This window comes from Macaca nemestrina, chromosome 7 (assembly GCF_043159975.1).
Source record: "Macaca nemestrina isolate mMacNem1 chromosome 7, mMacNem.hap1, whole genome shotgun sequence".
NCBI classification, from domain to species: Eukaryota; Metazoa; Chordata; class Mammalia; order Primates; family Cercopithecidae; genus Macaca; species Macaca nemestrina.
The window spans coordinates 766,154-782,651 of record NC_092131.1 but is presented as its reverse complement, the minus strand read 5'-3'; the positions used below and the strand labels follow the sequence as shown (position 1 = coordinate 782,651).

The 16,498-nt window shown below is 42.2% G+C and overlaps 1 gene segment (V, D, J or C); it reads right to left on the bottom strand.

The window, feature by feature from the left end:
- Nucleotides 1–15,668: 15,668 nt before the first annotated feature.
- Nucleotides 15,669–16,226, bottom strand: LOC105489934 (immunoglobulin heavy variable 3-43D-like). The segment is given in 2 exon segments: nucleotides 15,669–16,000; nucleotides 16,104–16,226. Coding segments are annotated over 2 exon segments (363 nt in total).
- Nucleotides 16,227–16,498: the final 272 nt, after the last annotated feature.

The following is a 16,498-nucleotide window of genomic DNA, read 5'->3' as shown; positions in this document are numbered from 1 at the left end:
TTGGTGGTAGTAGTTCTTGCCTTTTGACTTCCTTCTCTACATTCCTTTGTGTCCAAATTGCCCACAAGTAAAGCAAGAGCCTGAGAAATGGGGCATAATTTTTCCAACTCTTAATCCAGCCATAGCCTGAGCTAAAAGAGTAGCCTTATGTAAGTCACCTCCAATGCCATTGCAAGCCTTAATATATTCAGCTAAGTGAGCCTTCCCTCTCAGGGTTCTAATAGCAGTTTGACACTCTGCATTAACATTATCATATGCAAAAAGCTGTATTACAACATCTTCAGCTGTTTTATCAGTTATGGCTTTATTTACAGCCTCTTGGAGCCGAGCAATAAAAATCAACATATGGTTCTTTAGGTCCTTGTCGGACACAACTGAAAGGATATTATTCCCCTGTAACATTTATCCTTTCCCATGCCCGTAAGCACACAGAGTGCAGCTGAACAATGGCAACATCTTACATGACTGCTTGATTTTCTAATCCACCCCAATTAGGGCCGACTCCCATTGACTGTTCAAAGGAAACTGGCACAGGTGGCTGTGTTTGTGTATTTTCCCTTGCCTGAGTTTGAGTTTCATCAGACCACCAGGTTTTAAACTGCAAGTACTGAGATGGAGTGACAACAGATTTTATCAAAGTATCCCAATCATATGATGTTAACCTATTATCAAGAGCCACATTTTTAAACAAACTTTGCACAAAAGGAGAGTTGGCCCATATTGACTAATGGCCTGTGTGAATACCTTTAACAGTTTAAATGGAAAGGTGGTTCAATTAGAGAAACTGGAATTGCCATGCTTCAAGGTGTCTGTCCACTCTAGCCTTTTGAAAGGAATTTTGTACAGCACCACCAATTGCTCCAGGTTTTAATGTTGTAACTACAGGAGCAGTAAGTTCTGTAGCTAATACATTTTCTAGCCCATTAAGGGGAGAGAGAGGAGGTGGCCATTCACTTAATTCAGCAGTTGGAGCTGATGGGCTACTAAAACATACTTTTTTAGTTTTCCTTTATTTTCCTCTGGTTTCTATTCTTCACATTCAGAATCTGTGGGGTTTTTTTCACTTGTCCTCCTCGTTCTCTTCTGAATCTCCCTGATCATCTGTTTGAAATGGCTCATAAGCTGTCTTTATTAGTGCCCACATTGACCAAACTGACACCGGAATTTTGCTCCATCTTTATATGCTTTTTAAAAAATATGTGCCAATTCTCTCCCATTCATCCAATTCCATAGTCCCTTGTTCTGGGAATCATGGGCAAAAACTGCTTTCCTATACTAAAGAGTGATAAGATATTCTGAGTACTAACTTTCACTTCCCTTCTTCATAATAAATGCCTTAAGAAATTTAAATAAGCAGAGTGTTTGCTTTCACTTTGTTCCATTGTTACCCTGGTTCTGCTGAGCTCTCAGCTTTCCCTCCGAGATGGTTTATAATCATGATCAGGTGTCCTTTGATGATGCAGCCTCCACTTTTACATGCTCTGCCATTCCTTCACCGGGGTCTTTGTCGCCCCATATTGGGTGCCAGAAATGTTGGGGTGATCAAGCACAACACCAGGTCATTGGGACGACAAAGTCCAGCAGAGTCAAAGGAATGAGAAAAAGACAGTTTGAGAGAGAAAGTGTGACCAGGGAACCATCACCAGTGTGGAGCCTGTGAAGGCCCCGAGCTCTGGAAGCCAAGACTATTTATTGGTGATCAAACAAAGAAACAGGTGGTGAGAATGTAGGGGTCGAAAGGGCAAGCACACAATCTACAGCTGTGATGCTTTAACATTTATATGGAACATGTTCTGCTACTTGAGATAATGGGAATACAATTCATCTAGGAGCCTGGGAGGGCTGGAAGCAAGGAGCCAGCAAGTCTAGACACATTCCAAAGGCCACGAGGGGTTTTGTGCCCTGAGCCCTGGATATTATGTCAGATATGCAAGCTCTGCCTCAGCTTCTTTCCCAACACTTGGCTTTTTCCCCACACATTGATTTCTGTATGTTTGAGTGTGAAATACAACACAGTCATAACAAGAATAAGAACATGTTCTTTGCAGCAACGTAGTTGGATCTGGAGGTCATTATCCTAAGCAAATTAACAGAGTAACAGAAAACTATATACCACCTGTTCTCACTTACATGTGGGAGCTAATCATATTGTCATAAAGAAGAAAACAACACACATTGGGACCTACACAAGTGTGGAGGATGGGAGAAGGGTGAGAACTGAAAAACTACCCATTAGGCACTATATTTATTACCTTAGTGGCAAAACAATCTGTATATCAAACCTACATAACTCACAATTTACCTATATAACACACCCTGCACATGTACCCCTGAACCAAAAATAAAAGTCTAAAAACATTTTAGCTAGTTTTTAAAATGATTATTAATAGGACACCTAAATACACCACAGGCATTTCAAATGATTTCTTGCTACTTCAGTTATTTAAGAGATTCCAAAAAGTGTTGACATTCAGATTATGCAGATTTCTTTTGACATAAAAATGAGGTTGATGAATTTTATAACCTACATTTTGGAGCCTAAACCAAAAGTACAATCAAGTGTCACCTCAGATGTGTTATTGGAGGCAGAATTCTGATCTCATTACATATAAGTGGTACCTGGTCTGACATACATGAACAGGCAAGGAAACAGAAAAAGGACATGGCACAACGTTTATGAAAAAGTCTCAGCAATTTTAATTTTCTTCTAATGAAGCTGAAATTGTGCAAGTAAAACAGTGTGACTGGTCATGTCTCAGGTGAAGTTGTGTTCTGGAAAGTATCTCCAGTCCTGGGCTGGATCCAGTAGGTGCACTCAGGCCCCCAAATCCTAAAGCAGCGACTTGTATTCCTTAAACAGATGATATTCCAATGAGAAAGCTGTTCTCAGGTGAGCTGCAGAGCAGGGAGGAGGGGACGGAGTTGTCCTTGGCTTCCCAGAATTGCTGAAACTTGAAGACGAAGGCCGCCTCCTCATAGATGGAGCAGAGATACCCCTATGAGTACATCACATCGGCTCTGTCTTCAGGAATCATCGCCGTGAGGGCGATGAAGGAATATGATTTATTCCTTTCTGCTAAAGCAGTGTGCTTCAGAGAGAATGAATTGAAAATTTAATAAATATGCTTTTTGCCATAGTAAGGGAGAGAATATGAATAATTCAAGGCAATGCACTTCAGAGCTGGCAGAAGGAGCAAGTGCACAAGTGAGAGAAGAAAGCACCCTACACCAGGAAGCAGGTGCGCTAAGATCGTCCCCCGAGAACTGCCCTCCAGATGCCTTATGTCAGTGGAACCTGGGCTCATGCCTGGGATATTCTGCGTAGTGTAGAGAGCAGAGCACAGCTCCATTCCTCCTCACTGTGTGACCTAGGATGTGACCTCTTCCTCTGAGCTTCATTCTAATTAGGTGTTAAAATCAAATAACAGCAGTAACTTTACCTGTAAACTTTCCAGTAAGAGCCGATGATGATCAGAATTGTTATCACTGTTGTTACCCGATCCCTTAAATATCATAAAAATACCTGTGTGACCCCTCGTCTCAGACCTCAGATGACCACCTCGCAGAGAGCACACCTGCTTTGTTTCTGTCACAAACGTGGTATTAGAACTGGAAACTATGGGTACCTTGTTACAGATTTATATCTTAGTTATGTTACATTGGATGAAGTTAGAATTAGTAGGTGACAGTTAGAGTTTTAGGTGGTGGAATGTCTAAGCAAACTGTCGATGGTGTGTCTTCATTTCTCCTTGCTTATTATACATAAAGGAAGAGGAGAGAGAAAAATTAAAGAGAAAAGTATTGACCGATAGTCAAGTGTTTTATAAACAACGGAGATTTTCAAATCTTCTGGAAACCCCATTAAATTAAATAAATTAAAGAACTTTAAGACACTTTTTCACATTCTAGATGCATGTTTAATACAGATTTAGATTTAAATGCAAGAGATAACGCAGAAAATGGAAATTCAGCAACAGATCAGTTTGCCAAATAGGCAGATTTAAACTAGTTTGTAATTTTACCTAAATACTCAAAGAATAAACCCCAGATTCAAATAACAAATGATAAAATTTCAATAACAAATGATAAAATTTCAACTTCTCTGGTTCAGAGAAGCTTGAACTAACATTATCTTAATGAATCATACATCAATAACAAAACTTTGTCCAGTGGTCCAAATTTTCAAAGGGCTGCTTGAGTAAATAGTTTCTACCTCCCCTACCTGTGATTTCTGGCAGAATCTATCATCCTCTAAAACCCAGGGACCATTAAGAATAGAGACAGAAGTTTGAATACTATAAAGTTTTCAGAGATCTAAATAACTGCCTGGACTGATTGGTGAGGATGATCTCTATAAGCCTCGTCTTTGAAGAGTGTGTGGTGGCTTTTGTTATAATGAACAGGTAGCAACAAAGACAGTCAAGGAAAATGAAGGAGGAGGGGCACATGGTCCAAACAGAAGAACAACATAAAGATCCAGAAACTGACATCAACGAAAAGGAAGCATATGGATTACCTGGAAGAAAATTTAAAATAAATGTTAGAAACATGTTCAATGAGCTAGTGGCATCAGGCAAGAACAATGTGAGAATTTTCATAGAGATAAAACATTTAAAAGATGACTAAACAAAAATATTGATGCTGAAGAATACAATAAGTCAGACAAAATTTTTAAGAGGATTTTAGACCAGACTAGATCAAGTGATAAAAGAAATAGGAAACTCAAAGAAAGATCATTTGAAATAGTAGAGACAGAGAAGAAAAACTTAAATGAAAGAAATAAAAAAGAGTTAAAGACTGATGAGTCAGGAAGCACAGTGAAAATGAAATTTTATGCATTGAGGAGTTATGCAAAGATAAGGCAAAAGGGGTAGTGAAGGAAGAGGGTGAGAGACAGAGAGAGAGACAGAGAAAGAGAGACAGAGCAAGAGAGGCAGAAAGGTTTTATAAAGAAGTAATAGCATAGCAACTTTCTTTCTTTTTTTTCATTATTATTATTATACTTTAAGTTCTAGGGTACATGTGCATAACATGCAGGTTTGTTACATATGTATACTTGTGCCATGTTGGTGTGCTGCACCCATCAACTCGTCAGCACCCATCAACTCGTCATTTACATCAGGTATAACTCCCAATGCCATCCCTCCCCCTCCCCCCTCCCCATGATAGGCCCCGGTATGTGATGTTCTCCTTCCCGAGTCCAAGTGATCTCATTGTTCAGTTCTCACCTATGAGTGAGAACATGCGGTGTTTGGTTTTCTGTTCTTGTGACAGTTTGCTAAGAATGATGGTTTCCAGCTGCATCCATGTCCCTACAAAGGACACAAACTCATCCTTTTTTATGGCTGCATAGTATTCCATGGTGTATATGTGCCACATTTTCTTAATCCAGTCTGTCACTGATGGACATTTGGGTTGACTCCAAGTCTTTGCTATTGTGAATAGTGCCGCAATAAACATACGTGTGCATATGTCTTTATAGCAGCATGATTTATAATCCTTTGGGTTTATACCCAGTAATGGGATGGCTGGGTCATATGGTACATCTAGTTCTAGATCCTTGAGGAATCACCATACTGTTTTCCATAATGGTTGAACTAGTTTACAGTCCCACCAACAGTGTAAAAGTGTTCCTGTTTCTCCACATCCTCTCCAGCACCTGTTTTTCCTGACTTTTTAATGATCGCCATTCTAACTGGTGTGAGATGGTATCTCATTGTGGTTTTGATTTGCATTTCTCTGATGGCCAGTGATGATGAGCATTTTTTCATGTGTCTGTTGGCTGTATGAATGTCTTCTTTTGAGAAATGTCTGTTCATATCCTTTGCCCACTTTTTGATGGGGTTGTTTGTTTTTTTCTTGTAAATTTGTTTGAGTTCTTTGTAGGTTCTGGATATTAGCCCTTTGTCAGATGAGTAGATTGCAAAAATTTTCTCCCATTCTGTAGGTTGCCTATTCACTCTGATGGTAGTTTCTTTTGCTGTGCAGAAGCTCTTTAGTTTAATTAGATCCCATTTGTCAATTTTGGCTTTTGCTGCCATTGCTTTTGGTGTTTTAGATGTGAAGTCTTTGCCCATGCCTATGTCCTGAATGGTACTACCTAGGTTTTCCTCTAGGATTTTTATGGTATTACGTCTAACATTTAAGTCTCTAATCCATCTTGAATTAATTTTCATATAAGGAGTAAGGAAAGGATCCAGTTTCAGCTTTCTACTTATGGCTAGCCAATTTTCCCAGCACCATTTATTAAATAGGGAATCCTTTCCCCATTTCTTGTTTCTCTCAGGTTTGTCAAAGATCAGATGGCTGTAGATGTGTGGTATCATTTCTGAGGACTCTGTTCTGTTCCATTGGTCTATATCTCTGTTTTGGTACCAGTACCATGCTGTTTTGGTTACTGTAGCCTTGTAGTATAGTTTGAAGTCAGGTAGCGTGATGCCTCCAGCTTTATTCTTTTGACTTAGGATTGTCTTCGAGATGCGAGCTCTTTTTTGGTTCCATATGAACTTTAAAGCAGTTTTTTCCAATTCTGTGAAGAAACTCATTGGTAGCTTGATGGGGATGGCATTGAATCTATAAATGACCTTGGGCAGTATGGCCATTTTCACGATATTGATTCTTCCTATCCATGAGCATGGTATGTTCTTCCATTTGTTTGTGTCCTCTTTTATTTCACTGAGCAGTGGTTTGTAGTTCTCCTTGAAGAGGTCCTTTACATCCCTTGTAAGTTGGATTCCTAGGTATTTTATTCTCTTTGAAGCAATTGTGAATGGAAGTTCATTGATGATTTGGCTCTCTGTCTGTTACTGGTGTATAAGAATGCTTGTGATTTTTGCACATTAATTTTTTATCCTGAGACTTTGCTGAAGTTGCTTATCAGCTAAAGGAGATTTTGGGCTGAGACGATGGGGTTTTCTAAATATACAATCATGTCATCTGCAAACAGGGACAATTTGACTTCTTCTTTTCCTAACTGAATACCCTTGATTTCTTTCTCTTGCCTGATTGCCCTAGCCAGAACTTCCAACACTATGTTGAATAGGAGTGGTGAGAGAGGGCATCCCTGTCTCGTGCCAGTTTTCAAAGGGAATTTTTCCAGTTTTTGCCCATTCAGTATGATATTGGCTGTGGGTTTGTCATAAATAGCTCTTATTATTTTGAGGTACGTTCCATCAATACCGAATTTATTGAGCGTTTTTAGCATGAAGGGCTGTTGAATTTTGTCAAAAGCCTTTTCTGCATCTATTGAGATAATCATGTGGTTCTTGTCTTTGGTTCTGTTTATATGCTGGATTATGTTTATTGATTCGCGAATGTTGAACCAGCCTTGCATCCCAGGGATGAAGCCCACTTGATCATGGTGGATAAGCCTTTTGATGTGCTGCTGAATCCGGTTTGCCAGTATTTTATTGAGGATTTTTGCATCGATGTTCATCAGGGATATTGGTCTAAAATTCTCTTTTTTTGTTGTGTCTCTGCCAGGCTTTGGTATCAGGATGATGTTGGCCTCATAAAATGAGTTAGGGAGGATTCCCTCTTTTTCTATTGATTGGAATAGTTTCAGAAGGAATGGTACCAACTCCTCCTTGTACCTCTGGTAGAATTCAGAATCCATCTGGTCCTGGACTTTTTTTGGTTGGTAGGCTATTAATTATTGCCTCAATTTCAGAGCCTGCTATTGGTCTATTCAGGGATTCAACTTCTTCCTGGTTTAGTCTTGGAAGAGTGTAAGTGTCCAGGAAATTATCCATTTCTTCTAGATTTTCCAGTTTATTTGCGTAGAGGTGTTGATAGTATTCTCTGATGGTAGTTTGTATTTCTGTGGGGTCGGTGGTGATATCCCCTTTATCATTTTTAATTGCGTCGATTTGATTCTTCTCTCTTTTCTTCTTTATTAGTCTTGCTAGTGGTCTGTCTATTTTGTTGATCTTTTCAAAAAACCAACTCCTGGATTCATTGATTTTTTGGAGAGTTTTTTGTGTCTCTATCTCCTTCAGTTCTGCTCTGATGTTAGTTATTTCTTGCCTTCTGCTAGCTTTCGAATGTGTTTGCTCTTGCTTCTCTAGTTCTTTTAATTGCGATGTTAGGGTGTCAATTTTAGATCTTTCCTGCTTTCTCTTGTGGGCATTTAGTGCTATAAATTTCCCTCTACACACTGCTTTAAATGTGTCCCAGAGATTCTGGTATGTTGTATCTTTGTTCTCATTGGTTTCAAAGAACATCTTTATTTCTGCCTTCATTTCGTGATGTACCCAGTAGTCATTCAGGAGCAGGTTGTTCAGTTTCCATGTAGTTGAGCGGTTTTGATTGAATTTCTTAGTCCTGAGTTGTAGCTTGATTGCACTGTGGTCTGAGAGACAGTTTGTTATAATTTCTGTTCTTGTACATTTGTTGAGGAGTGCTTTACTTCCAATTATGTGGTCGATTTTGGAGTAAGTACGATGTGGTGCTGAGAAGAATGTATATTCTGTTGATTTGGGGTGGAGAGTTCTATAGATGTCTATTAGGTCTGCTTGCTGCAGAGATGAGTTCAATTCCTGGATATCCTTGTTAACTTTCTGTCTCGTTGATCTGTCTAATGTTGACAGTGGAGTGTTGAGGTCTCCCATTATTATTGTATGGGAGTCTAAGTCTCTTTGTAGGTCTCTAAGGACTTGCTTTATGAATCTGGGTGCTCCTGTATTGGGTGCATATATATTTAGGATAGTTAGCTCTTCCTGTTGAATTGATCCCTTTACCATTATGTAATGGCCTTCTTTGTCTCTTTTGATCTTCGATGGTTTAAAGTCTGTTTTATCAGAGACTAGTATTGCAAACCACGCTTTTTTTTTGTTCTCCATTTGCTTGGTAAATCTTCCTCCATCCCTTTATTTTGAGCCTATGTATGTCTCTGCGTGTGAGATGGGTCTCCTGAATACAGCAGACTGATGGGTCTTGACTCTTTATCCAGTTTGCCAGTCTGTGTCTTTTAATTGGAGCATTTAGTCCATTTATATTTAAGGTTAGGATTGTTATGTGTGAACTTGATCCTGCCATTATGATATTAACTGGTTATTTTGCTCGTTAGTTGATGCAGTTTCTTCCTAGCCTCGATGGTCTTTACATTTGGCATGTTTTTGCAATGGCTGGTACCGGTTGTTTCTTTCCATGTTTAGGGCTTCTTTCAGGGTCTCTTGTAAGGCAGGCCTAGTGGTGACAAAATCTCTAAGCATTTGCTTATCTGTAAAGGATTTTATTTCTCCTTCACTTATGAAACTTAGTTTGGCTGGATATGAAATTCTGGGTTTAAAATTCTTTTCTTTAAGAATGTTGAATATTGGCCCCCACTCTCTTCTGGCTTGTAGAGTTTCTGCCGAGAGATCTGCTGTTAGTCTGATGGGCTTCCCTTTGTGGGTAACCCGACCTTTCTCTCTGGCTGCCCTTAAGATTTTTTCCTTCATTTCAACTTTGGTGAGTCTGGCAATTATGTGTCTTGGAGTTGCTCTTCTCGAGGAGTATCTTTGTGGCGTTCTCTGTATTTCCTGGATTTGAATGGTGGCCTGCCCTACTAGGTTGGGGAAGTTCTCCTGGATGATATCCTGAAGAGTGTTTTCCAACTTGGTTCCATTTTCCCCCTCACTTTCAGGCACCCCAATCAGACGTAGATTTGGTCTTTTTACATAATCCCATACTTCTTGCAGGCTTTGTTCATTTCTTTTTCTTCTTTTTTCTTTTGGTTTCTCTTCTCGCTTCATTTCATTCATTTGATCCTCAATCGCAGATACTCTTTCTTCCAGTTGATCGAGTTGGTTACTGAAGCTTGTGCATTTGTCACGTATTTCTCGTGTCATGGTTTTCATCTCTTTCATTTCGTTTATGACCTTCTCTGCATTAATTACTCTAGCCATCAATTCTTCCACTTTTTTTTCAAGATTTTTAGTTTCTTTGCGCTTGGTATGTAATTCCTCCTTTAGCTCTGAGAAATTTGATGGACTGAAGCCTTCTTCTCTCATCTCGTCAAAGTCATTCTCTGTCCAGCTTTGATCCGTTGCTGGCGATGAGCTGCGCTTCTTTGCCGGGGGAGATGCGCTCTTATTTTTTGAATTTGCAGCTTTTCTGCCCTGCTTTTTCCCCATCTTTGTGGTTTTATCTGCCTCTGGTCTTTGATGATGGTGATGTACTGATGGGGTTTTGGTGTAGGTGTCCTTCCTGTTTGATAGTTTTCCTTCTAACAGTCAGGACCCTCAGCTGTAGGTCTGTTGGAGATTGCTTGAGGTCCACTCCAGACCCTGTTTGCCTGGGTATCAGCGGCAGAGGCTGCAGAAGATAGAATATTTCTGAACAGCGAGTGTACCTGTCTGATTCTTGCTTTGGAAGCTTCCTCTCAGGGGTGTACTCCACCCTGTGAGGTGTGGGGTGTCAGACTGCCCCTAGTGGGGGATGACTCCCAGTTAGGCTACTCAGGGGTCAGGGACCCACTTGAGCAGGGTGACTGTCCCTTCTCAGATCTCAACCTCCGTGTTGGGAGATCCACTGCTCTCTTCAAAGCTGTCAGACAGAGTCGTTTGCATCTGCAGAGGTTTCGGCTGCGTTTGTTATTGCCCTGTCCCCAGAGGTGGAGTCTACAGAGACAGGCAGGTTTCCTTGAGCTGCTGTGAGCTCCACCCAGTTCAAGGGCTTTGTTTACCTACTTAAGCCTCAGCAATGGCGGGCACCCCTCCCCCAGCCTCGCTGCTGCCTTGCCGGTAGTTCACAGACTGATGTGCTAGCAATGAGGGAGGCTCCGTGGGTGTGGGACCCTCCCGGCCAGGTGTGGGATATGATCTCCTGGTGTGCCTGTTTGCTTAGAGCGCAGTATTGGGGTGGGAGTTACCGATTTTCCAGGTGTTGTGTGTCTCAGTTCCCCTGGCTAGGAAAAGGGATTCCCTTCCCCCTTGCGCTTCCCAGGTGAGGCAATGCCTCGCCCTGCTTCAGCTCTCGCTGGTCGGGCTGCAGCAGCTGACCAGCACCGATCGTCCGGCACTCCCCAGTGAGATGAACCCAGTACCTCAGTTGAAAATGCAGAAATCACCGGTCTTCTGTGTGGCTCGCGCTGGGAGTTGGAGACTGGAGCTGTTCCTATTCGGCCATCTTGCTCCGCCCTCCACAGTACTATTTTTATACGCACGAAACAATCAAGCAGAGAACCATAGATGTGTGGAACAGGATAGACATTCCAGAAATAAAGTCACAAGCCTGCAGCCAACTGACTGTGACCAACTAGACAAAAAGCATATCCTGGGAAAAGGTCACCTTGTTCAATAAATTGTGCAGGAAAAACTGAAAGGCTATTTGCAGAAGAATAAAACTGGACCCATAACTCTCACTATGTGCAAAAGTTAAGCCAAAACCTATAAAAGACTTAACTGGGAGACCTGAGAGTCTGAAGGTTGTAGGTGAAATCCTAGGAAATGTTTTTCTGGACATTGTCCTAGGCAAAGAATTCATGACCACAACCTTAAAAGTAAACAGAACTTAAACCAAAATAGGCAATTTAGGCTTCATACAAATAAGAAGCAAAGCATGTGCTCAGCGAAACAAAAAGTCAACAAAGTTAACAGAAAACCAACAGAATGACAAAAAATATTTGTAAACACTACGTCTGACAAAGAGCTAATATTTGGAATGTGCAAGAAACAAAAACACAAGAAAACAAAAATAACCTCATTTTAAAGTGAGCAAATAACAGACATTTATTTTTCAAAACAGGACATAAAAATCATCCACCAGCATACGAAAAAACAATCAATGGCATTAATCATCACAGAAATGCAATTTAAAGTCACAATGAGAAACCATATTAAACCAGTCAGACTAGCTATTATTAAAAAGTTAAAAACAAAAACTAAACTGAACAAAAAACAGATGTTGGTGAGGATACAGAGAAACAGTAGTGCATATACACTGTTGGAGAAAATGTAAATTAGTACAAGCTATATGGAAAACAGTATGGAAACTTCTCAGAGAACTAATAATCGAACTAATATTTGATTCTGCAACTCCACTACTTGGTATTGGCTCAAAGAAAATAAATTTTATATTAGATGCCTGCATTTATTTTTATTGTTGTGTTATTCATAGTAGCACATATATGGTACCAAACTATTTATTATGATTAGATAAGGAAAACATGTTGTATATGTATATGTGCATATATATATACACTTACCCTCACAAATACACTATATATAAACTCGTGATTAAACTCGTACCGCATGTTCCAAGGCTGCAGACATCCACAGACACTGCTATCAGGTGGAATATTTTATGGACTTGGACACCTTATCCCAGGAGGTAAGAGAGAGCCATAAATGAAGAAAAGTTTTCTTTTAATTTTTTTAGTTATTTCCTTTTTTAGGAACGCACAGGGTTTGACCAATTCAGGCCTGCTGAGTTAACCCACCGCTGTACACAAATCCCGATGCGATGGACTGTGGATGGTTAGGCTCAACAGAGAGGGTAGAGATGGCCGAGTTAGGACCGCAAGGAGGAGCTGAGGGACTGTAGGAGGAAAGTTGAGAGGCTCTGGAGGGACCCATGAGTGTGCCTGAGCTGTGAGTTGAACCAAAGCTGTTGTGTTTCCCAGAAGCCCAAGAAAATGGTGCTAGAGTGAAGGGTGTGGGGAAGGTGCGGTAAATAGGCAGTGGATGGTTGCGGGAGGGAAAGAGAGCTAAAAGTGTTAGGAACCAGGAAGGAGAGCCAGGGATCTGGGCATTCCTTAAAGAAGCAGGTTCAGAAAAAAAGCTGTCAAATGCCTCCCAGCCTGGGCTTCCATCCGTATGTCAAAGATAAATTCTAGGCAAGTTTCGCAACTGACAAATACCACAGAGTGAGGAAGGAGATGGAGGCGTTGCTAGGAGAGAACACCCTGGACAAGACAGCAGCGCATCCTTTTCCTCACATGGCCCTGCCTGTCCTTTATCATCACAGATCAGAGGTTCTCATCCTTGACCTGTGGTGGAAAAAACATCCTGTTCTTAGAATCCTAAGAAGGCCTCCAGACACATGTGGGTTGTTCAGTCTACCATAAATCTGGCATTTCCAAACAAGTCTTCTATCTGCCTTTCATCAATGTGTTCATGAAGCTTTAGGGTAAGTGAAACACGTCGGTCCCTAAACAGTAAAAACAAAAACAAATGGCCTATTTACCCATGTTGGGATGACTCCCAGGTTTCGGAAGCAAAGAATTGGACAGAAAAGCAAAAGTGTTGGTTCTCAGGACTTCTGGACACCACACATGGAAAATGAAACTCACACATACACACATTATAGTAAAATGGACCATCGCACTTATCTTATTTTTGTGAGGTTCCCTGAGCAATTAGGAAGCATTAAAGGTAGATTTATTACAGAAAAAACATCAAGTAAAGACACTTGTTCCAGCACAGTAAGGAAGACTTTATCCAGGGTCCTCATGGTAGGTGTAGGGACCGGGGCAATGGTGTTTGGCTGTAGGGAGAGAGATTCAGCTGAACTCCAAATGCAGATGGGAACGTGAGGATTTACAACCAAGCAGCAGGGTGGGGTCCGGAAGATGGAAAATTACTAAGCGGAAACATCAGGGGTGTGGCCAAATCTCCTTAAACCAACCTGCCAGGATTCTTGTTGATGTTGGGCCAAGGTGATTCGACATCACCGAGGTACAGTGAAGGGCAAGGAACCTGATCAGACACCCAGAAAAATCAGACATGGAGGATGGGAAATCTGGCTAAACCAACACACCGGAATTCCAGGTAAAACGGAATTTCACATGAAGATCAGAGAGAGGGGCGGATGAGAAGTTTCAGGAGCCTCCTAACTTCTGTGAAAGCAAATGAGCTGCATCAGGTGGGGACCCATCAATGGTGGCACTTTCTGCTGAGCAAACTCACAACTGAGTGAAATGAGAATAATTCGGCACAAAAATGTAAATTCAACCATTTCCTGAATTTCTGGAGATTGTGAGTGGCAGAATGAGCTGAGGTGTGATAGCTCAGGGGGTGTCCTAATTCTGAAGCCACAATTAGTTCTAAGCAGTGTTCACTGACAAAAGAACAGCTCGAGGTTCCCACACTCACAAACACCTGACCCCATGAATCTGCAACCGGGGGTCTCTGCAGGCTCTAAGGTGCACAGGACAGATCCCACCTCAGAGTCAGCCTCAGGTAATTATCTGCTCTTCCTGTGGGGAGGAGAGGAACAGTGCAGAAGGAGAGTCAGCTGTATTCTACTCAGGATCTCTGCACATGGAGGAAAACAATGAAAGGGGGGATCACACATCCTCCACACGTCACAATTCCACATGAGAAAGGCAATTCTGTTCCAGGACATTCTGTGGAATCAAGGAAGAAAGCAATTGGGACAAATTAGAAATCACCATTGTTTACAGACTGCATGTTTGTTTCTATGTCATCCACAGAAATGAATTAAAGGCCTGTGTTCTGTATAGAACCCACACAGTGTGGGCCCTGAGTCAGCACCTCCCTGCCTCCATCTTCGGGGAGCACAACGCACGTGACCCAGGTGCCCGGGGCTGCACTCTGTCTTCCATGCCATGGCTGGTGCTGGAGCCACGTCCTGGGCTCCACTCTCAGGAGAAGATCGAGCTCTGTGCTGATCTGAGCAGAGCCACTGCTGGGAGTCACTGGGTCCCCGATGGGAAACTTTGACACGACTCTGACTCAGTGCCCTTGCTGGACCTTCTAGAACAGCACAGAAGTTTAAGAAAGTTCCTCCCAGCCCTCCTCCCTCTCTCCTTCACTCAGGGACTGACTTCCCTCACATGCCTTCAGATTCCCCAGCCTCCTTCCACTCCCTCTGCATTTCGCCTGAAACGTGTGGACGGGTTCCTTAGGACACTGTACACAAACTTAATCCAGTCATAGAATGTGCTTCTCTGAAGACCAACACTAACGCACATATTTTAGCAAAGCTGTTTATAATACCAGCCAGATTCTACTAAATATGAACTGACCACGGCAATCACCAGTTTTACGTGTCTCCTTGGTTAGAACACAGTCTCAATTATTAAATGAGACTCGAATCTAGGTGTTGCTCTGATGATTTCATATAGGTGTTATTCAAACCTGCCATCCAGTTTCTTGAGCTAGGAAGATAGTACTAGTTATCCTGGGTGTACCTGATTTAATTCTAGCAGAACAAAAGACAACAAAATTCCCTGATGGATGGCAGGTGCACCTCTTTCCAAGAATTCCAGCCTGTCCTTCCTGAAGGCCGGCCCTAGACACACCTAGACAAAAGACACAATTGCTGTCAGCCCTAGACACGCCTAAACAGAAGACACAATTGCTGTCAGCCCTAGACACGCCTAGACAGAAGACACAATTGCTGTCAGCCCTAGACATGCCTAGACAGAAGACACAATTGCTGTCACCAAGAAATCCTACACACTGGAGTGTCCACGATCAGCTCCCCAAAGTCACAGGTGAGGAAGGTGACACAGGCAGTCTCAGTAGATCCAGATCACAGATCTAGACAGGGTTCCTGGGGAAACTGTTAGATGGAGAAATTGCTAAGACTCTGAAAGGAAACCAGCCCTTAACCTTCCTGAGCAACTTGCCCCAGAATGAACCCTGTGCTCAGTGGGTCTTGAGTGCCCTCTGCAGCCCAGGCCCCTCCTGTCTTCCTGCAGGGACGTTTTTGTCTGGGCTCTCACTGACTTCCCCTCACCGTGTATCTTTTGCACAGTAATACAAGGCGGTGTCCTCAGCTCTCAGGCTGCCCATTTGCAGATACAGGGAGTTCTTGGCGTTGTCTCTGGAGATGGTGAATCGGCCCTTGACGGAGTCTGCATAGTATGTGCTACCACCACTCCAACTAATACCAGAGACCCACTCCAGACCCTTCCCTGGAGCTTGGCGGACCCAGTGCATGGCGTAATCATCAAAGGTGAATCCAGAGGCTGCACACGAGAGTCTCAGGGACCCCCCAGGCTGTACCACGCCTCCCCCAGACTCCACCAGCTGCACTTCACACTGGACACCTGCAAACAGAGATACACCCTGGTCAGAAACTGCCACACAGATCCACTGTTTCTCTCACTCATATTCACTCACACTCAACATCTCTATTTCTCCATGAATCACCTTTTAAAATAGCAACAAGGAAAACCCAGCTCAGTCCAAACTCCATGGTGAGTTTTGTGTTCAGTGCTGATCACCGAATGGAAACACCTGGGAATCCCGGGGCTGGGGCTCCTCTCCCAGGGCTGCAGGGTCAGGGCTAGGTTAGTTTTCATATAAGCAGAGGGAGGACCCTATTTGCATGTCTCCTACTATATAATGAGTTCTGTAAGGGATGCATCACAGTGCACTGTGTCCAAGAGTGGATGTGGGTGATTATACTTCATAAGTAATTAATTCTCATTAGCCTTCATACTTTTACATGCACATGAAATATGTTCTTTGGGAGTCAATGCTTCCTTCATTTACACATGTGAATGTAAACCCCCAAGTATGGAGGGGCCATGTGACATGTCTAA